The sequence below is a fragment of the Musa acuminata genome, chromosome BXJ2-4 (genome assembly GCF_036884655.1).
Source record: "Musa acuminata AAA Group cultivar baxijiao chromosome BXJ2-4, Cavendish_Baxijiao_AAA, whole genome shotgun sequence".
NCBI classification, from domain to species: Eukaryota; Viridiplantae; Streptophyta; class Magnoliopsida; order Zingiberales; family Musaceae; genus Musa; species Musa acuminata.
Genome location: NC_088341.1, coordinates 17,569,741 through 17,592,637, shown reverse-complemented (window position 1 = coordinate 17,592,637; position 22,897 = coordinate 17,569,741). Strand labels below are relative to the sequence as shown.

At 39.8% G+C, this 22,897-nt stretch overlaps 1 protein-coding gene and 1 pseudogene across 3 annotated transcripts in view; both read left to right on the top strand.

Annotated features, from left to right (window-relative positions):
* The first annotated feature begins 132 nt into the window (after positions 1 to 132).
* On the top strand, positions 133 to 5,317 carry LOC135610097 (bystin-like; annotated as a pseudogene).
* A 734-nt stretch (positions 5,318 to 6,051) lies between these two features.
* The window catches only part of LOC135610096 (probable allantoinase), a 44,544-nt gene continuing 27,698 nt past the window's right edge, over positions 6,052 to 22,897 (top strand). Inside the window, exons 1-12 of one of the 3 annotated variants that reach the window (XM_065104131.1) lie at positions 6,052 to 6,228; positions 6,549 to 6,642; positions 6,792 to 6,912; positions 7,841 to 7,914; positions 8,747 to 8,880; positions 8,981 to 9,017; positions 9,219 to 9,304; positions 10,074 to 10,133; positions 16,725 to 16,873; positions 17,861 to 17,987; positions 18,541 to 18,705; positions 18,778 to 18,888. In XM_065104131.1, the coding sequence (XP_064960203.1) occupies positions 6,142 to 6,228; positions 6,549 to 6,642; positions 6,792 to 6,912; positions 7,841 to 7,914; positions 8,747 to 8,880; positions 8,981 to 9,017; positions 9,219 to 9,304; positions 10,074 to 10,133; positions 16,725 to 16,873; positions 17,861 to 17,987; positions 18,541 to 18,705; positions 18,778 to 18,888 (1,245 nt within the window). In that variant the 5' untranslated portion in view covers positions 6,052 to 6,141. The remainder of the gene's footprint in view (positions 6,229 to 6,548; positions 6,643 to 6,791; positions 6,913 to 7,840; positions 7,915 to 8,746; positions 8,881 to 8,980; positions 9,018 to 9,218; positions 9,305 to 10,073; positions 10,134 to 16,724; positions 16,874 to 17,860; positions 17,988 to 18,540; positions 18,706 to 18,777; positions 18,889 to 22,897) is intronic. The other 2 variants (XM_065104128.1, XM_065104130.1) reach the window with 2 other exon arrangements.

Genomic DNA, 22,897 nt, shown 5'->3' with positions numbered 1-22,897 from the left:
CTTTTTCCATGGACCGTCGATAAGGTGATTCGATCTAATTATAATATTTTTATGCTATGTTATAAATATTTTAATACTATAATATAAAAATATGAACCATTCAAAATTGAACCGAATCGATCTACCCAGACATCCTCTGCTTCTGCGTGTGCCGCCTAATGTGCCCGTGATACGTTGATTGGATTGTGATTTTTGTGACCTGATGAAATCTAAGCCGTCCATCAGACAGTCGCTATCTCGAGGTTCATCTATTTGCAGACGAACATCCGCCGGAGAACAGCACGAGGGTTTCTTGCTTCAAATCTTTCCTCTCCTCTTCCTCGCGTTGCTGCTTGCCGTCTGTGCTTCGACCTCCGCGGCAATGCCAGAGAAGGAGAGTAATGAGAATTCGGCACCGCCGCCGCCGCAACATCGCGTGGCCACAATCGTCTCCAAGAAACGCGCCCGCCCCCCGAAGCACCACTAGACCGAACACAAGGCAGAATCCTCCCTCTCTAGCCTTTCCTCCATGTTCTCCAATAACAAAGCTGAAGATGCATGCTTTGCCATTTCACAGTTGATTTGATCCCTAAGCTCCGAGATCCTGAAGGAAGCCGTCAACCAGCAGAAGGAAATCCTCCAGGAAGCGGAGGAAGAGAACTTCACCCGCTCTCCGCCGTTGCCGTCGATCCGTCGGTCGCCTTGAATAACGACGCGGAAGACGTGGATGAATTCGATGGGTTCTCCGAGACCCAGAGTCGGTATGATGGCGGCGAAGTGAGTTATCTTCGTCTTAGTTTTTCGGATTTGATCGGCCGTTGTTTAGAGTTGGAGATCTGTGTTTCCTTTTAGGTGGAGATTGATGAGGAGGACGAGAAGGTTATGGCAGCATTCATGTCTACCAAGTCAGGACGCAGCTCACACTGGCGGACATCATCATTCAGAGGATCAAAGAGAAGGAAGCGGAGGTCACTTCTGGTCAGTTTAGTCTCCTTTGTTACTTGTGTGATTTTTCCTTGTTCACTTTATAATGTTCAGTGGTGGTTTTGGAATATGTTGAATTTACTGATACCTATCAAAACCCGGAAATTTGAAGTTACTATTTACATAGAAAGAAAGATGCTGTAGTTGCAGTCGGACTTGGAACAAAACAAATATTGATTGCTATGGTGCTCAATTTGTAACTGAAATTTAAAATCCAAGCTTAGTCCATCTTCTTCTTTTATATATAGTTTGCTATGGTGCTCAGTTGGCCTCAAATTGACTTGATCAAAGCAAGTTGGCGAGACTCATATGTTGCATACTTTGTCATTTACTTATTTATTCACATGATTTTTTTGCTGCAATCTAGGATGATAAATGGAATTATCATTTGGTTATTCTATAAATTCTTATCTTATTTGCCAGATTGTTACATGTTAATTTTTTCTTCTATTTTGTTAGGTACCTATTGGACATTTCCATGTAGTTAACATTGAAAAACTTAAATATTTCTTTCACTTCAATATCAAATCTTAGAAGATTATAAAACCAAAAGTCAAAATTTAGTCTGCCAACTTTATGCCAGTGCTCTTGGCATGGTATCCTCATCGGCATTTTGTTTTGGTAAAACATTGAAATTGCAGAGGTCTATTGAGTTTGGTACAAAGATATTTTTTTGCTGTGTGCAAATACCAATGTAAGTTGGTTTACTATGGGCCAGAACAGGGATCCTTGTTTGTGGGATGTGCCTTCTATAGCTGGCACAATAGTTACCTTTGTCCCACCATAGGAAAGGTCTTTTATCTGTAAAATTTCATGCTGGGTGGGTATATCTGCATGGATTGAACAAGATGGATGTGAAAAACATGGAGTCAAAGCGTGACACAAGAAGTGTTCCTGATTGACATTGGCAGCAGGGATCTTGGCTATCCTCTCTGTCTCTCTGTCTCTCTCTCTCTCTCTCTCTCTCTTGGAGTTATGACTTCAATGCTACGTGCTAGATGTTATTAATCATTTTTACTTATCATATATTGACAAAGTGATTTTATCCTAGTGGCATGTAACATTCAGTAGAGTTATTTGCTGTTTCATGTCTCTACAACATCCAATAGATGGATTTATGTCTTGTACCATTTTTATATCTTGTATCATTTTTATGATTTTTTTTTTCTTATGAATTTAAGATCTGAAATCTTTTCACTGCTTATGTTTTGTCACAGAACAACCTCTCCCTAAATTGGATAGTAGCATCATTGATCTGTATAAGGGGTATGTTTCAATCTTTCTCAATTTTCTTGTTGTTTCATCTTCCTGTACCTTATGTGATATGATGGTTGTATGATGTTTTAACTTTTAGGTTATACAGTGTAGGCAAGCTGCTCAGTAGGTATACCACTGGGTAAACTCCAAAGGCCTTCAAACACATCCCGGCCATAGAATTTTGGGAGGATGTATTGTATCTAACAGAACCAGAAAATTGGTCTCCAAATGCAATGTATCAAGCTACCAAAATATTCTCTTCTAACTTGAGTGTGAAAAAAGCCCAATGATTTTACAATCTTGTTGTTCTCTCACGAATCAGGGAGGATATAAGAAAGAATAAGAGTACATTTTGCTCTGTATCAGGCTCTAAGAAAGTCCGTCTATAAACCAGCTGCCTTCTTCAAGGGTGTTCTGTTATCACTTTGTCAGGTATGCACCTTTGGTTGCACAAATTTGATCAAGTTATATGTAGTCAGCAAATCATGTATGTTTGATTATTGGCAGTCGGGAACATGCACTCTTCAGGAAGCAGTTATCATTGGAAGCATTATTCAGAAAGTATCCATTCCTCCCCTTCATTCAACGTATAGTGCAATTAAAGAATCTAGTTGTTGGAGTGGCTTGCAACTTGGTGATTTCCTTGGTTGACAAACCTCTTCTACGGATGCACAAATTCATCATTGTCCACAGTGCAGCTCTCATGAAGCTGGCAGAACTGGATTACTGTGGCACTACTAGGTAAAATTAATCTAATCTTGTTACTCTTAACTCCAATTGAATTATTTTGGGTGGATGAGCAAATATTGGTTCCTTCGCTGTTTTAGTAATTACTTTTATGATTCTGGCATTTATTTGTTTACCACACATGATATATCCAACATCTATTTTTTTGTTTATTCTCTACCCTCTGAATGTATGTTAATATACCTAACCATACACTTTAGTGGTGTTGACAGGATTTAAAATACAAAGTAAGATTGTAAGTTACATGTCATGTCCTTTTGTCCAAATGCAGTTTAACTTGTTTGTTCTTATGAGAAAACTGAACAAAGATTTGCCTTCAAATTTAAAATATCTAACATATTTAATTCCTGTGTTGACTATGATAAATTGGCCAACTTTCAGCATTCTGTTAATGATCTCTTATTCATAATTTAGTTTTTTAAAGTAATATGCAACTGTGATGTCATAGATGAGTATGCTGAGTTTCTTCCTTGCTATTTTCTTGATATTGAATGCTTTGTCTGCAATAAGTATTTTCACAGTATGCCAATTCTTTGTCTGCAATGAGCCTGGTTGATGTATGTCATTGGCCATAGGACAATATAATGGAAAATAATTTTTCTTGTTGCTGCCAAATGCAACCTTGGTACATGGCTTTGTTGAGAACAGTGTCTTTTACCTTTTTAGGTCTATTTACATATTTTGTCTTGTACGCACTCATCTAAGAAGATCCTATAGATAAAAGTCTCCCTTCAGAATGATGTTGTCATTTCAGAATATCAAAAATTAGGTCCACCTTTCTTCCTCTGATAATTTGATGTGAGAAGGTTTTCATGGACTTGGATTTAATGAACTTCTATGAAAAGAAGGGGTAAGATGTGTGATAATGTTTCTTCTTTGTTAATGAAGTGATTTGTGCTGCTTTGTCTTTTGGTAGATGTAGTAGTGAACATTAGGCATTTAGCTTGAGCTATATGTGCATTGATTTAGTTGCCTATGTATATAAAGGAGGCATGATTATCTACAGTAGAACTTAATGCTGTCTATCAATTTAATTTGTTGCAGTTATTTTATTAATCCTTTTCTCGGCAAGAAATATGCATTACCATATCGAGTGCTGGATGTGGTAGTTGCACATTTCATGAGGTGCCTGGAGGATACAAGAATCATGCCTGTCATATGGCACCAATTAGTTCTTGCATTTGTGCAAAGGTAGTAACTCATTCAACCTGTGCTGACAAGTAGAACAATTATGTTTTATAGGACATGCTCTATGATTATGGTTTGTTATAACCATTTATTTAAAGTGCCTTTATGAGTAAGGGCGATACTCAACAGGTACAAAAATGAATTAAACAAGGATCATAAGGATGATCTTCAGCGGTTAATATAAAACCAGAAGCATCACTTGGTATGAAATTAGTACTTGTTGCAGTTTTTAAATGATTTTGAATTGAAGCATCTGCTGATTTCTCCTATTGTGATATTTACTTAGGTCACTCCTGAAATCTGTAGAAAATTGAAGAATAGCTGGAATCATGGGGAGGAGGATGATCCCATGGCTACATATATCCTTGTCAGTGTCGTTTTGATAAAATCTAGTTGGTTGCTTATACAATATTTCTGATGTCATTGTTTTCCTTCTACTTTCTCATGTATCTTGTTCGAATTATACGTTTCTTTTCAACTAGTCACTAGTTGGCTTTTATAGAACTTCACCTTTTGGGTCAGCTCTATAATTTACGAGCTGAAAACTATCAGTTAACCTTTTATGTGGTGGAAAATGGTTACACTTTTTCCAGTTGGGTTCTATTTTTATTATCTTTGGTTGTTTAACCCTAGACTTGAGATGTATCATCTTTTCGCCCACTGTGTGGCCATTACCACCTTGACTAGCCTTACCTTTACCTTTTTCTGTGATCAACAAACCAATTGAGGAGGACAGATGGGACTTCCCAGAAGTCCCAATGGTCGAAGATTAGGTAATTCCGTCTACTCTTGGCTCTAGCTTCAAACTTTGTTCATTGCTCTTCTGATTCATTTTTGCTTTTGCAATGTTACAGATGCCATAACCCCATGGGATCTTCCACTTATATACTTGGAACTGCTGCTGTAGAGCCAGTGTTTTGTGGTTATGTGAGAGTTGCAGCTCATTATTTGCCTCGAAGGCTGCTGCGATTGGTGTCCCAATGGATGATTTGGTTGAGAGCTAACATATAAAGGCCATAAATATATCAAAGCAATTGTTTGGGAGAGTCAATGGTGTGGTTATGTGATTCTTGTACAGCAGCGTTAAGAGGTCATACATCTGCGTGCCTTTTCCTGTTACCTATTATTGTTTATGGTTTCATTTAAGGCGTTAATTTTGTCATGGATTAATCTACTGATGATTTAATTAAAATGATGGATTCCTTTCCTGTCACCAAAAGAATTCTCGGATAAAAGGAGGGACTATTATTATTATTATCGTTATTTTTGTAATCTTATTATTGGCCCTATGCTCACTTAAAAATCATTGGGAGGAAATAATAATAATAATAATGTTTGAGCCTAATTGTTGGCAATTAGCAGACCAGCCGTCGCGAATCCGAATGGAGATCTTCTACCGTTCATATGTATCCTCGTGTCTACGCAGCAATACTTTTCTACCGTTGAGGCGTACTAATGTGTCTACCCGTGGAATGACCTGAGGTCAAGATGGGGCCCGACGCGTGGGAACCACCTTTCTCTCAAGGTTAGCTTGGGAGTTGGTGAACAGGCGAGTAAGAAAAGAAATTTTGGGATGAATATTCCGAGTGACGGCGAGACGGTGGAATCCAACGCCTCTCCACGGCATCTCCACCGAAATATTCGCAATTGTTTATTCTGACATAACAACCCTCGTCTTTTCAGAAAACACGCCATTCGTCTACCAGCAGGTTCGTTGCCTGCGTGTCTCTATCAGCAGCCTCGCATAAAATATTGGAGTGATAATACCAGCAATCCTCGTGAACAAGTACGGTTTACCTGCAGACTATTTTAAGCCACCGAACCATCCGGTAGACGAAGCGTTATATACCGTCCGATCTGGGAATCGAGACCTACTCGTTTCCGATCCTGACGCTTCGCGAAGTAACACACCCGACTCTTCGAGAATGAACTCAAATTGGGAACAATCGAAAGCGAAAACGGGGCGAGAAGGAAGGAGAGGGGCGAATGGGTGATGTACTGAGATGGAGGGTGCTTCCGATGCTGGTTTTGCTCGCCTCCTCCCTCGTTCTCTACGTCAGAATCCTCCCCAAGGTCCATCTCGCCACCACTCTCCTCCTTCCTTTTTCCTTGTTCCAGAATCAAGACAAGCTTGGCATTTTGTCGCAAACAGAGACACTAGGTGTCGCTGCATAACGTCTTTCTTTGCCTTTGGCTAATGTCTTTAAATTGACGTCTATTATTCTCATTTAATGAACTTAGATAGAAGTTCCTTATAAGAGATGGACGTTACTAGGTCTCGATTGTGTTTGTGGTAGAGAGAAACGACCAAATCTGTGCTTCCTTCAAATTTCCGACCATTGATTGATTGGAAAAATCAGCCGTTGAACCTTTTTAGTTTTCCTGTGTTACAGAAGTCAATCAGTGAATGTAGCCTTCTACCCTATGATCACTACTGGATAACCAGCAAGCGCATTGTTACACCTCAGGGTGTCATAAATGGTGCAGGTATGTTCTTTATGAAACAATAGCTTATGTGATTGAAATTTATGAAGAATTGCATTAGCTCCCGATTCGGTTCCCATATGCATGATTATGTGTGAACAGTGAATAGCTGCTATTAACTTCTACTTCTTTCTGAACTTTTCGATGGTCAGTGGAGGTAAGAGACGGGAAAATAGTCTCGGTGGTTGAATCAGACTATCAGAAGGGGTCGTTACTTGGAGGAAAGGTTGTGGATTATGGAAATGCAGTCATCATGCCTGGTCTGATTGATGTGTATGCAATCACACCTTTTATCAATTTATTACCTTGCTGATACATGAAAGCATAATTGTAACTTAAATTCTGATGTTTGGAGTCAGAATGCAAACTATTCTATTGTATCAGCAGATAGGTAACATGTAGTTAGATTACCACTGTTATCCTTGCTCTTGTTGGCTTTTCCCTTGGAATTGTCTTTCTGTATTTTTCCTAGGAGCAAAAGTTTGGCATTGCATATAGAAGTGACCAATTATGAATTTGCAATTTGGTAAATGAAAATAGCATAAAGTGCTAAAAGAGTGCTAAGCTCCAAAAGATGTGAATAGTACCTCTGTGTGCCTGTCTTGGTATTAATTATGAACATTTTATGCTGAATCATTTACTCTAATTTGATCTCATACTTCTATATTAGTGACTATCGGCTATTTACTGATCCCTGTAATTACAACAATGCACTATGAGCTTTTGCTGTGAACTTTTTTATGCTGGTCAATTGTCAATTTATGTACCAAGTTGACTTTTAGTGATGTACATTTCTCAAGTGTTTTAGGCGAAAACATCTGTTTATGATTGTTTAATACTTTTGAAAAATTAGATTTATGTCCCATCTTGTGATCTTCAGCATGCTAGGAATTTTTAATTTCATGTTGGCCAACAAAGTATAGTACTAATGTTGACTTAAATAGCACTTGGAACTGACATTTTTTTATTAGTGGTTTTGTTACTGAATCATGTGGCGATGAACCATGACTTATGTCAGATCATTCATAACATTTGGTGCAAGTTGATTTTGCAAAATATTTGATGCCCTGTTGATTCTTTTATGTATGACCATTTGCTTCTCTCTTGATACCTAGATATGCTTTTATAACTTTATCATTTTATCTAATGAATTTAGGACAACTTTTATAATTAATTTGGTGGATGTGCTTCTGTGCAACAGTCATGCACATCTTGATGAGCCTGGAAGAGTTGAATGGGAAGGATTCTCTTCAGGAACTAAAGCAGCTGCTGCAGGTACATAGCAAAAGTCTCTGTTGATCAAGATTCTATAATATCACATATAGATTGGCAATGACATACTTGAAATTAATGTAGGAGGTTAACTAACATGGAGATTGATGTTGTTGTAAGTATTGGATATAGGTGCACTGGAGTTAACATAAATCTCTGAAATTCTAGTCTATATATTCACAAGAATGCATCCTATGTGCAAAATTACTAATATGGTCACCAACTAAATCTTGTTATAGTCCACTTATTTACCAATAAAAGTATTGTATAACAGAAATACAGCCACAGACAAATATATAAAACCTTCTGCACTGTTTAGGCATAGCTATTTGAACCCATATTCTATGAAACCACCTTCAGGTAAACATCTATTTTGGTTGACTTGATTTTCATTAATTTTAAGCACTAAGAGTTAAACACTGGTACAGTTCATATTCCAGTATATTTTTCAGATTCTATTTGCCAACAAAGAAAAAGCAGAACATAATTAATCAGATGGATCACTGCAATCCAATCAGCCAGTAGGCCTATCATTTTCCTTTTCAATCATTGATATAATTAAATAGTTATACTCCCTAATGGACTTGGCTTGATTTCTAGTTTCTTGACTTCTAAATTCTGTTGTTATCTTGGCAAATTGGAGTAAAAGTTAATGATGTTAGACTGATATCTGGTTTCATCTTGACAATAATATCATATTAATTGATTTTACAGTAAGATATATTAACTTACTTGTTCTGATGGTTATACTCTTTTTCATATTATATTAATTTGATTGTGATCCAAAGGTTGACTGACTATATCAAGATTGTTCTCTTGATCCTTTGTGCTGCAGGTGGTGTAACAACACTGGTAGATATGCCTCTAAACAGTTTTCCTTCTACAGTTTCCGAAGAAACATTAAGAATGAAGGTCCAGTTTTTGATGATCTTGGTCTGCATCAATCTAGTATATTGTCAACCTATGACAGTATGACTAGTATTTTGTTCTGCATCAATCTATGTGATCAAAATTTTCTCACTTAGACAGTTCTTCTCTGCTAATTCATCAAATTCTGTACATCAATCAGGTTGAGGCTGCACAGAAGAAAATTTATGTGGATGTTGGTAGGTTTTGAATCATCCATGTAGAAGATTAAATCACAAAAATAATGTCTCAGTATAGCATTTTTCTTACTTTATAATTTCGAAAGAACTATATTTAAGGTTTTATTTGCTTTCTGCTTTGGAATATTTTACTGTTTCAATTGTCATCTCTAAGGCCCTTATGTTTATCATTTGTTTATTTGTTAATTTGTTGGCATGTAGGTTTTTGGGGAGGTTTAGTTCCACATAATGCCTTCAATACAAGTATGTTGGAGGGTCTCCTACATGCAGGTGCACTTGGTCTGAAGGTATCCAACAATGCTGCCACTTAAACGGTTTTCGGATTGATACTTGATGATGCAGCTTCCAAGGGCGTTTTACCAGCTACTCTGTTTCATATCCTTCATTAATTGATGATGACAGGTTATGAATTGGAAGAGCTAGAGTTGTTTATTTGGGACCACCTTAAATGAAATACTATACCATAATAGTTATGAATAAGATTTATGAGAAGTTTCCTAGTTCTCCCTTCTCCTACTCTTCTGAACCATCTTGAAATTATACTTGAATATATTAGCAAATTAATTCACACAAGCCCAAAAGCAGGCCTAAAGTTATCTGGCTGTTTAGTTTGTCAGATGAATGCATAATAATTTCAGAGACATGATTGCCGAATACAAAGAATTTACACTAGTATTATTCTTACAAGAAATTATTGCACTAATTGTAGATTTAGCAAGAAAAAGTGTGTTGCAATTCAGTAGTAAGGCAAGATGTATTTTGACTGTCTTAGAAATTGTTAACAAAGTCAGTATTATTCTTCATTCCTATTCAATGTTGGCAATTGACGATAAAGAAGAATAGTGGTTATGCTGTTGAAATTGTACTCAATTAAGAGACCATATAAATGATGGCATCTAATCAGCAATTTAGTATGAACTAAAATTCTGCAAGTATTTTGGTATAATTTAGAGTTTAGTCATTGCTAGTGGTAGAAATAGAATACTTGAAAATGAGTTTGAAATAGAATCGGACATCAAAATTCTGACTTTTCGTTTTTCTTTTTGCTTTGTGGAGTCTTTTATGTGCCCTTCAGGAATAAATGACTTCCCAATGACAAATTCAACACATATCAAGGTTTGATTCATAACCTTCTCTCTTTAAAAGTCATCCACTATAGTTATTTCATATCTTAAGAATTCCGATGTGCTTGCATTTTTAAATTACTTGGATAGTTGGTAACTTGATATGCTTCTGCTGATAATTTGACTAACCATTTAATAGCCATCTAAAACAATGTAAATTTAGTGCTTATTTATCTCTCAAATAAATCAATTATTAAATTTCTATGAAAACTTGAAATTTTTTTCCTGTATTCTAATGTTTTATAATTTATGCGTTAGTTTGCTCATACATTCTGACTTGGTTATTCAGTTCTAACTAACGTGGTTAACTACTTGTTTCCAGAACCTAGATTGATTGTTTTTGAATCACTTTTCTGCTTTTGGTCATAACTTCTTGACTCTGTTAGTGGAATTACTGATTAACATTAACAATTTTCATGGGTAGGAGATCCAGCTGGTCATTCTCATTCATAATGTAGATTTATGGAACATTATCATGACAGATGACTTTTACATAAATTAAGTTCAAGTTAGAAAAAATAATGTGCTTCTTAGTTTTAGTATTAGTATTCGTGCATCAAATTGTTGCTAGAGTTGGTTCTTTTTGCTGTAGGTGTGTACCTTGAGGCTCTTTAAAAAACCTGCAAGCTTGAGCCATAAATCTACCTGGATTGCTTTAATGTTTGGTTCGATAAAAAATAAATCTATAGGATACTATGAGCACAATTCAGGTCAAATGCATGGATCTCAAAGCCTTTTAACTCTTTTCGTATGATTTTTTACTTGAATTGGACACCTCTTCTCTAACGGCCATATCCATTGTTTATCATTGTGGAAAAGTGCCTAAGATGGAACATATAAAAACTTTGGCCGAGGTGTCACGGACTTAGCTGGTTTTGCCTAAGTCGTGCGGCACCTATGCATGTCCGTCCGTAAAGGTCAGCTTTCCCGAAACCTCCCATGGTCCCTTAGAACCTACAAAAGAGAAAACTGGTTAGAGAAAACACCTCACTCGGGATCCACAAGCAAACCTTTCAGGAAACACTTCATAGACAATGCAAATTATAAACAGACTTTACAAGCTCTGAACGGTTGCACAACAAACGGTTAAAATGGTCCACTACAGATTGAATATCTCTCATAAGTGTCCACATGACACAACCTTTATTTACAAGCCTAAGAAGACCACCAAACCCAATTAAAATGGGGCTGTTAAGCCTTTGATCGTCTCTCTACATGCTGTGCAAAGCATGAACAAATCAAAAGACACGGACATACATAAGTATTACATTAAACATCCTGTTTAGAACTTTGTCTGTGACATTCTCCCCCACTTATTCCTTCGACGTCCTCGTCGAAGCTTTTGCCAACACTGCAACTCCTCGCCTTTGCTGAGTCTTCAATCTTTTGCTCCAGCTGCAATGCGCCTTTTGGCTCTTAGCTGCTCTCCGCTGCTGTTTTTGAGTAGTTGAACTTTTGATCTGCTATGCTGCTTCAACTCGCCAATGACTCTGACTCTAGTGTGGGGTTGGCTGAGTTGTGCTGATCTCTGTTGGTTCCTGCAGATCCATTAGATGAAGGAAAAAACCATCCTTACTATGCGTCAGTCTCTCAAATGCTTTATGCTGCTTGAACTGGGTGGATGCTTGTTGGAGCTTTAACGAGCATCGCCTCGCAAACTTCTAAAGTTTTGGGTCATTCCTCCACAAAATTTGTCCATCGACTCTTTTTTTACTTAGTTGTCACTTCCAAGTAGATTCGCATCACTTCCACTTTCGATTGGCATTCTGTTGAGAAATGAAGCGAATAATCTACTCTCAGTAGCACTGATCACCATTGGTAAGGATTTGACAACTATTGTCATCTAATATCTTCGAAGGATCTTTGAACTTATGTAGGGCTCCTCTACTGGATAGATAAGAGAATTGGGGTACTCGATTTCACCCATTCTCTTAAGAGTTGAGAAGACAATTGTTACTTGACTTCGCCTGCCTCCTCAAGGGTTGTATTCCATGCATCGAGCTGGTTACTGACTTTCGCTTGCTCTTCTTTGCTCACACTTCTGAAGCACACGAAGTGTTTGCACTCATTGCATTGAGTTAGCTACTGTGATTCACCTTCTCAATGCCATCGAACTTCTAGAACGCAGAAAGTTTTTACCCCAACTTGGAGTAAGTCTCTAATAGTTTTGGTCGCCTCTGGGATTGTACCGTCTTCTCCATCAACCCTGCCGCCTACTCCACTGAGTAGCAAAGGTACAGTAGCACGTACTGCCTGCTTCGTTCCTTAGTCGTGCACTCTTGCATGACTCGAAGTTCTTCACTTTCAGCTATTTTGATGAGAAGCTCACTGACACCGGTCTTACGAAGTTCCTTGGTCTCTACCCTTCAGCCTTGTCTTGGTACTTGGAGTTTGCCTCTGCATGCTCCACCTTCTCGGCCCCTTTCACGACCAAGCGCTCTCCTTCTATGAGAGCAAGGGATCAATGACATTTACGGAAGTCTCGCCTCTGCAGTACCATGGCGTTGCCCATGGCCCATGGCCCTTCATGATCAGTAGATATGTCTCTATGACACTCCTCCGAGTCCACCTACATTCTAACTGATGCTTGATTTTGGGTAGTTAAGTCCCTCTGGGCTCATCGTCGCTTCCTCGCCCCTTTCGACCCCCTGCTTCAACACTTCTGTGTTCTCCAAGTAGTTCCCTTTGGTCGATGGAGAGACAGACTACAACTCCCATGCATGGCCTCTGTCATCATGTTGTAGGGTTTGCACCGATTCTGTTCTCCTTAGTTTCCTTAGTAGCAATGTTTGCTTACTCGACCTTGTCCTTTGACTTGTCAAGCTCCCTTAAGCGAATATAGGCTCTGGAGCAGTCCAACTCTCCAACTGCTTTGATGATACCTCTGTATGATCAAGTCCCTCCCATGGGACTCACTGGTACTTGCATTCGAACTTTTCCCTCGGTGGTACACATCCCCCATATACTGATGACCAAGGCTTTCATCCGATGCACGCACGGAAGACCCGCCTCTGTGGTACCATGGCCTTCACTCGAATCTATAGCCCTTCTTGCCGTCGTGTTATTCACCGAAGTGGAGCTCCCAGTAGCTCCTGATCATACCTCCGTATGATATAGTCCCTCACGGGATTATGTCGTGTGTATCGCATTGCCACGAACTGTTCCACCACGATCCGCTGCACCTTGTCGCCTCCTGGTGACATCTCCATTGCATTCTGATCCTTATGGGATGAACTCAAATTGTGATCCCTCCATGTGTGGCCTCTACCAATACATCGCAAGGTCTCTTCCACCTTCGATTTTATTCGCTCCTTTGGTAATCGACCTTCATCTACCCGCTCTTGGGTCACACTTAGATGAAGCACCGCTCTAGGACAGTCCGTCGCCTAGTAGCTCCCGAAGTCCACCAACTTCGCTGAAAATTGTGCACTATCGTCTGGATCCTAGGCCTCTGCCCCCACCAGCATAATTTTCGTTGCGCACCGCTTCCTTTATGGCAACTTTAATGGCAACACTATGGCATATTCTTCAAGAGCACTCACCTCCGCGTCTTCTTGCCCCGTGCCAAGGCCTTCTGAACCCAACTTCGCCTCTGCAATTTGAGTCGCCTTAGTTCCTCCATCAAATGCTTCTCCGAGATAAGGTGCATGTGCCCAGAAGCTCCCTTCGTCTTTGGCACCATGCAAGATAAGTCCGCTCTATCAGAATGAAGGACCCATGGAACAATATAGTCCTGCTCTTGCCTCTGCAAGAGTTCATGTCCTTGACCTCTATCCAAGGAAAGCTCTATGCCTCTGCTCCATGTTCCATCTTCTATGCCGGCTCACTTCATGCGGCTTAGGTACTTTGCCAAGTTACACCTAAGTTGCTCCGCTCCTCGTTTTTGCATTGAGTTGATGGTGGCCCTCGTGCTTATCATTCCACAGGTCAGCCCTCCCTTGAGTCTGATCTCCATATCGACTCCAAGTGTGCCTTCGTTTGTGTTGCTGCTTTGGGTCGCTCCCCCACTTGATCTCGTAATGCATCCACTAATGCATTCTCTCAAGCGAAAACATGCGACGACTCCTCGCCGCTCGCTCGGTCCATTGAGCTTCATGGAGTTGTTGTTTTTGAGGTATTACTCAACATGTGCGGTCTATTGCACGTGATTCTCCCTCTAGAGAGCTGGGACTTATCCATCCTGGATATCTATCCCGTTGGAGCAACATCTCTCTTCGTTTCCTTCTCTCTGAAAGTTTCGTAGACCACCATCCCCTTGGACTACTTCGATTTGCTGAACAAACTATGTATTGTTCTGCCTCCTGCAAACGCACTTGCTAGATTGCGACTCCACGTCAATACAGCCCCCGCTGCACCACTCAAGGCCTAGCAACATGCTGAACTCGCTGCACACTTCAGCCTCCTACGGACGTATCCTTTTCATGTCGAAGAGAAAGTTCCAATGCTCCATGGCGCCGAGTTTCGATCGCCTTGGGATGGCCGCGAACATTCCATCGTCCACATACAAGCCCTTGCATGAGTACCGAATTCTTCGAGTTAGCAATTCCCCTCACCTCTATGAGCTTTGCACAACTCTTTCGGTCATTGTGCAACTCATTCCACCTTGTATGGTCTCATCCTTTACCAAGCGCCTCGCTTGCCTTGAGCACCATTAAGTGTAGTTGTCAACGTCGAGCCGTAGCTCAAACTCAGCCATCCCAACCTTTGTGCGCTACGCATTCTTCCAAGCTTGCTTGTTCTCGTGGTGCCTCTTGCGCGAAGGGTTGGCCATTCCTCTGAATGTCAATCTTAGATGCTCGCTATTCCGAGCGACTCCTTTTCCCTAGGACAGTCAACACACACAACCCCGTTAGGTCCCCTGCATTTGCATGCCAAGTGTTTTTATGAGTGCTTGTCCCGCTCTGATACCATCTGTCACGGGCTTAACTGGTTTTGCCTAAGTCGTGCGGCACCTATGCGTGTCCGTCCGCAAAGGTCAGCTTCCCCAAAACCTCCCATGGTTCCTTAGGACCTACAAAAGAGAAAACGTGTTAGAGAAAGCGCCTCACTCGGGATTCACAAGCAAACATTTCAGGAAACACTTCATAGACAATGCAAATTACAAACAGACTTTATAAGTTCTAAACGGTTACACAATAAAGGGTCAAAATGGTCCACTACAGACCGAATATCTCTCACAAGTGTCCACATGACACAACCTTTATTTACAAGCCTAAGAAGGCCACCAAACCCAACTAAAATGGGGTTGTTAAGCCTTCGATCGTCCCTTTACATGCTGTGCAAAGCATGAACAAACTAAAAGACACGGACATACATAAGTATTACATTAAACATCCTGTTTAGAACTTTGTCCGTGATAGAGGGTCGGTATGAGCTTCTTAGGAAGAGACATGGTAGCTCAACTAAGATTTGGGAGGCAAGCCATGAAAAGGAGGGGCTTATGTTAGACATGTTAACTGGTCATGTACCTGAAACAAGAAAGATGTGATGAAGAACTAATTGTGCAAACCTTTCTAAAGTAGCCTTTATCAAGTTAATTAAATATATAGTTATCTTTTTAGGCACACACATTTCCAATTGTCAAATTTGTTAATGTTCTTCTCTTCTAACATGGCAGAAAAACCAAATAATGGAGGAGGTCTTGTTTATGTTAGGTATGGATGGTAATGTTGAAGGACAAAGTTTGAAAGTTCATAGATATGAAATATTAAAAAGGAATGGAGTGTGTGAATAAAAGGTACCTTCAAACACTGTATACTTTGCTGTATCAAGATTCAGTAGCAATGTACTTGGAACTGACCCATCAAGTGAAAGAGAAATTTATCAGATACTTAGTAGGTGCATTCTACTAAAAAGAAGGTTGATATTCTTGTAAGAAGCCTTCAGTATCTAGGACTTATATAATTCTTTTAGAATTGTATCTTAATAAGACATATCAACTATGTAGGACTTTTGCTTTGACCAGTTACAGGATATAACTCTCCTACCGTGATTTTTTTCCAATTTGAGGAGAAAAGGACTCTCAAAGAAGAAAAAGAGAGATGAAAACAAGAATGAAGTAAACCATCACTAGATTAATTGCATAAAAAACAGTCTCCAGGAGTAACATCAAGGCTACACAGGTATTTATATTCAGAATTGTAGGAGATAAGCTGATATCATCATTCCACAAACTTATATTAATAATGAACTCTATAACAATCAAAATATGTTTCTAATAGGTAAAAATTGCCTATCTGTGTGATATAATTAATCTAAACACTAAATAATCTTAAGATCTCAGATGCCCAAGAATAGCTATTATGATTAAGGATGAAAATTCTGTCTGAAAATAATATTAAATAAAAATTCGTAATCTACTACCATTCTAAGTATAAATCAATCAAAATTCATCTAAAATCAGCCCTTCTTAATCCTCCTCGAAATCATTGTCAATGGATGTTGTTCTCTAAAATCAACCATATGAATGCAAAAACCAAAGGAAAATATTTATTTTATTTTGAGATTTTAACTTGTTAAGCTGACACCCATATGTTTATTTTGCTATGTTTTCTCATTTTTAATTTTTTCGTTACTTCTGTAGGAGGGTTTATATGTCTTGGCCAAGTTCAAGAGACCCTTGCTTGTGCATGCAGAGGTAGTTTTGGATTCCAAAAACAGTGAAGGACTTCTTGATGATGATCCCAGTTATCGGTCCTATGCAACATACCTTAAGTCCAGGCCACCATCATGGTAACCTACAGCATGCTTTTGTTTTGTAGAGGACACCATTTGCATTTAGAGCTGAATGCTGAAAAGAATATCATTAGCATTCTGAAGAGTTCACTAGTGTAAACTATAACAGTGAACTGTGTAACAGGTCTTGATCAATGCATCTAGAAATTGAATGTTAAATGTTTTGATTATGTTATGGTCTTTTGAAATGATATGGTCTGCCTCTGCCACATCCTCCTTTTCATTGTTTATGAAAAAGTGTTTTGTGGTCCTTGTCCATTATTTTTCCAAAGTCTGTATTCTTTACCTACCTCTTTATCTCCCTCCCTCCCTCCGACTTTCTATCTGATTCTGGAAAGATGATGGAGAGGACTTATTAATCATTGAAGAACCTTCTTCAGGGGCAAGAAACATATATATTGTTGGGAGAAAATTACATGATAATTTGTTTCTTTTGTTGAACATCATTTACTTTTGTCAATATCGTATGTTGATTTGTAAAACTTCATAACATGGTCTTGATGTCATGTCCACATCATTATATACCCAGTGGCCCATCTCATAGTACAGAATAAAAGTTGGTTAATACAAGCTAACATTAACTTAATCATCTTATATTAGAACCTTTATAGTGCAACAAACCTCCCCCTCGCCTCACCACACCATGCATGCCCCTTTTTCTCTATCTAGGTGTGTATGTATATGTATGTGTTTACTTTGGTGATATCCTCTCATATCTGGGCTTTTCTAACTTCCAAGCAAATCAATGTGCTGAATTTGTGGTCTCAATCCTTCGGAATCCGTTTCTGTCTTTGAGACATATCAATAATGACACTTCACTAGGTTCATCTATCCACTAGAAGCACATCATTTTAGTTCAAATTCATTATGGGAAATAAACCCTTCTTTCATAAGTCTTTTGCATGTTTGAGAGTAGAATTGAGATGAATACACCTAATTTGTAACATAAGTTGGTGACTTGTTTAGCTGCAATTTTCTTTTCAGGGAGGAAGCAGCTATTAAGGACTTGCTAGCAGTAGCACAGGATACAAAAACTGGAGGTCAAGCAGAAGGAGCTCATGTTCATATTGTTCATTTGTCAGATGCAAAAGCTTCACTAGATCTGATTGAGGTATATAAACATGTATATGTGCCACTTATTATCTTTTTTCCTTTCCTTTTTCTGGATTTAATTTGATCTCGAGCTATTGATTAAAGTTTGCTCTTAAATTATTCACATGTTGTAAAAATGTGTAATGCTGCACTTGAGTATCCTTCTTTCTAGTTTCAACCATATCAATCGTTATTATATACGAAGAATAATAGGGCTAATTGTTATGCATATCGCATACTATTGCGTAGTGCATGGGTTTGAAAGACTGCACATCTCAATGGACCTTCTCAAGTTGTTTTCAGATGCCCAATTTGAATGCATATCAGACATGCCGGAACAGATCGGACATGTCAATCCGGCCACTAAGAACTGCTAAGAGTGCTGGCACTGGAAATGGATATTGTCATCATGTCTTATACACTATTCTGAGTTTGTTTCATCCTTGCAAGACAATGCATTTGTTCATGCAAGTTTTCTATTTTTGAAACTATAATCAGCCCACTTTTCTGCATCTCATTTAATAGTTAAAATTCATTTTATACTCAAATGTGCCACCTTTTTTTTTATTCAGGATGAAAAAAGAAATGGACCAAATGGTGCTAGTATAAGTGTGGAAACTTGCCCTCATTATCTGGCATTTGCAGCTGAAGAAATTGCAGATGGGGATACTCGATTTAAATGTGCTCCACCTATACGAGATGTGACCAATAGGCAAAATCTGTGGGAGGCATTAATCGTATGTTAATTTTATGATGCAATTTTTGTTTCTAAGAGTTATTCTGTTACATGTTTTACAACTGGGTTTCAGGATGGACATATTGATATGTTGAGCTCTGATCATTCACCGTCTATACCAGAACTCAAGTTATTCGATGAAGGTGACTTTCTAAGGGCTTGGGGTGGAATATCATCTTTGCAGGTCAGTTAAGCATTCATTTCTAGATGCCAGGACATATGCATGTCTGTATCTAATCTGATTTATTTCTTTTTCAAACCTCATGTATGCTCTTATGCTGAAAAATACTTCAATCTATAGATATGTACACTAAATTCCTAACTACTTGTTTGGTCCAGCGATTTCAATAGGCGCTCGGGAGAGGCGAGGCGAGGCGAGGCCCGAGTGCCTCGCTTTAAAGAGGTGTCGCTTGGGCGCTCGCCCGAGCCCAGGCGCCGAGCGCTTCGGGCGAGCGCCCGGGTTAAACCAGGCGATCAAACCAATGTTTTACGTCTAGTTCGGTCTCCGATGCTTTAGTTGTTCAATTAAACCAACTAAAGCACCGATATCAGCTTCCCAGCATCCCTCTCGCGACTTCCCCAACCCTAACCCTGCTCGCGATTTTGTTGTTGACATTTCCTCTCTGCTGTTGTTGCCTCTCTCCGCTATCGTTGCTGCCACTATCACCGCTCTGTCACGGACTTAGCTGGAATAGCCTAAGTCGTGAGGTACACTTGCGGCAAAGTCACGGACTTAGCTGGAGTTGCCTAAGTCGTGAAGCACCCTTGCGCCAACTCCTCGGACTTAGTTGGGATTGCCTAAGTCATGAGGCGCCCTTGCGACATATGTGTCCGCAAAAGGTCAGCCTAGTTGCAATCTCGTACAGGTCCCGAAGGACCTGTGAAACAGAAAGTTGATTAGTTATGGTTTGAAAGCAAACCACAACAAAAGTCTCAATGCATGACTTAATTATATGATTCATAAATCTTATGAAAGTGCTAGGAGCATTAGATAGCCCAAATGACATAATCAACCATTCATATAAGCCTTCTCTAGTTTTAAATGTTGTTTTTCACTCATCTCCGGGCCTCATTCTTATTTGGTGATAAACACTCCTCAAATCAATTTTAGAGAAAATAGAAGCACTACAGAATTGATCAAATAAATCATCTAACCTTGGAATAGGAAAACGATAATCCACTATGATTTTGTTGATGGTGCGGCTATCCACACACATTCTGTAAGAATCATCCTTCTTAGGCACCAACAAGGCTGGAACCGCACAAGGACTCATGCTCTTCCGAATTAATCCTTTTTTTACTAACTCATCCACTTGCCCTTGAAGTTCTTTATGCTCCTTAGGACTCATTCTATATATTGCTTTATTAGGTAGAATAGCCCTCGGAATAAGATCAATGTGATATTGGATCTCTCAAAGGTGGAAGGCCATGTGGAATCTCTTCTAGTACATATTGAAACTCCTCCAGGATTGGTTTCATGATTGCTGGTGTCTCCTTGTGTTGTTCATCCTCCTCTACTACCACTAGAGCCAAAACATGACCACCCCTGTCTAATTTACCTTTGCATTTACCATAGGATATAAAAATGCTAACATCCTTCTTTGGTGCACTGATTTTCGAAGGTTGTAATGGAGCTAAAATAATCTTCTTTTCATTCACTTTAAAAGAATAAGTATATTTGTAACCATCATAAAACAACCTTATATCATTATGTCAAGGTCTTCCCAACAGCAAATGACAAGCGTTCATAAGAGCAACATCACACCATATTTTTTATCTTTATAATACTTTCCAATAGAAAAGAAAACTAAATATCTTTTAGTTACCTTGATATCATTTTCTTTCTACAGCCAACATAATTGGTATAGATGTGAATGAGGGATTATGTCTAACTTTAGCTTCTGCACCATCTCCAAAGATATCACATTCTTAAAGAAGCCTCTATCGATGATCACCAAGCACACCTTGCCAAGAGAAGTGCATTTAGTGTGAAACACGTTCTTTCTCACTCAACTTTCATCCTCGACTACATAGGACACTTGTAAGCTACGTTGCAGTACAATAGACAAACCATGATCAGCATAAGTAACCTCTTCCTCATCATTATCATATTTTGGTTCGTCGTCGGCTTCATCTTCTCCTCCATCACTATGATCTTCAACCAAAGTTACAATCCTCCTATTTGGACAATCTGAAGCAATATGCCCAAAACCATGACATTTAAAGCATTTTCGGCCACTTTATCACAGACTTAGCTGGTTTTGCCTAAGTCGTGCGGCACCCCTGCGTGTCCATCCGCAAAGGTCAATCTCCCCGAAACCTCCTATGGTCTCTTAGGACCTAGAAAAGAGAAAACGGGTTAGAGAAAGCGCCTCACTCGGGATCCACAAGCAAACATCTCAGAAAACACTTCAAAACCAATGCAAATTACAAACATACTTTATAAGTTCTGAACGGTTACACAACAAAGGATTAAAATGGTCCACTACAGACCGAATATCTCTCACAAGTGTCCATATGACACCACCTTTATTTACAAGCCTAAAACGATTACCAAACCCAACTAAAATTGGGTTGTTAAGCCTTCGATCGTCCCTCTACATGCTGTGCAAAGCATGAACAAACCAAAATACACGGACATACATAAGTATTACATCAAACATTCTGTTTAGAATTTTGTCCGTGACATTCTCCCCCACTTATTCCTTCGACGTCCTCGTCGAAGCCTTTGCCGACACTACAACTCCTCGCCTTCGTTGAGTCTTTAATCTTTTGCTCCAATTGCAATACACCTCTTGGCTCTTAGTTGCTCTCCGCTGTTGTTGTTGAGTAGTCAAACTTTTGATCCACCATGCTGCTTCAACTCGCTAATGACGCTGACTCTAGTGTGGGGTTGGCTGAGTTGTGCTGATCCCTATTGGTTTCTACGGATCTATCAGATGAAGGCAGTGATTTAAAAAGCGCTAGGCGTTAAAAGGCGCTAAGGTCCTAAAACGCCCAAGGCGCTAGGCGCTTGCCCAGGCGCTCGCTCGAGCGAAGCGAGGCACTAAAATATAAAAATATATAATATAATTAATAAATATAATTATTTAAAAATTTAAATAAAAATATACTATTAAATTAAGAATAATATATTATTAATCTATTAACAGTATTGAAAATTAATAATTTCAAATAAACCTAACAATATTAACAGTATATAGAAGGAGAAGAAGGAAGAGTGTAAGGGGGTGCTGATTGAGAAAAGAGGAAGCGGCAGCGGCAACGGGAGTGTAAGGAGGCAGCGGCAGTGTAAGGAGGTAGCGGGAGGCAGCTGCAGTGGGAGTGTAAGGAGGCAGCGGGAGCAGGAGCGGCGAGCGCCAGCAGCAGCGGCTAGTAGCGACAGCAGCAACAGCGAGCAGTGGGCAGCGGGAGCAGGAGCGGCGAGCAACGGGAGCGGCGAGCGACGATAGCGGCGGCGGTTGCAAGCAGCGACAACGGCGAGCAGCGGGAGCGGGAGCGGCAGTGGCAACGAGCAGGGTTAGGGTTGGGCAGCGACAGCTGATATCGATTTTAGTTGGTTCGATTGAACCAACTAACCACTGGAGACCGAACCAGACCTAAAATCCTGGTTCGATCACCTGGTTTAACCCAGGTGCTCGCCCGAAGCGCCCAGCGCCTGGGCTCGAGCGAGCGCCCAAGCGGCGCCTCTTTGAAGCGCGCCGCCTGGAAGTGAAGCGAGGCGCTCGGGCCTCGCCTCACCTCGCCCAAGCGCCTAGGTGAGCGCCCGAGCGCCTTTTTAAATCACTAGATGAAGGAAAAGACCATCCTTATTATGCGTAGTCTCTCAAATGCCTCATGCTGCTTGAACTAGGTGGATGCTTGTTAGAGTTTTAACGAGCATCGCCTCACAAACTTCTGAAGTTTTGGGTCCTTCCTCCACAAAATTTGTCCATCGACTCTTCTTTCACTTAGTTGTCACTTCTAAGTAGATTCGAATCACTTCCGCTTTCGATTGACATTCTATTGGGAAATGAAGCAGATAATCTACTCTCAGTAGCACTGATCACCATTGGTGAGGATTTGACAACTATTGTCTTCCATTATCTTCGAAGGGTCTTTGAACCTGTGCAGAGCTCCTTTGCTGGATAGATAAGAGAATTGGGGTACTCGCTTTTGCCCATTCTCTTAAGAGTTGAGAAGACAATTGTTAC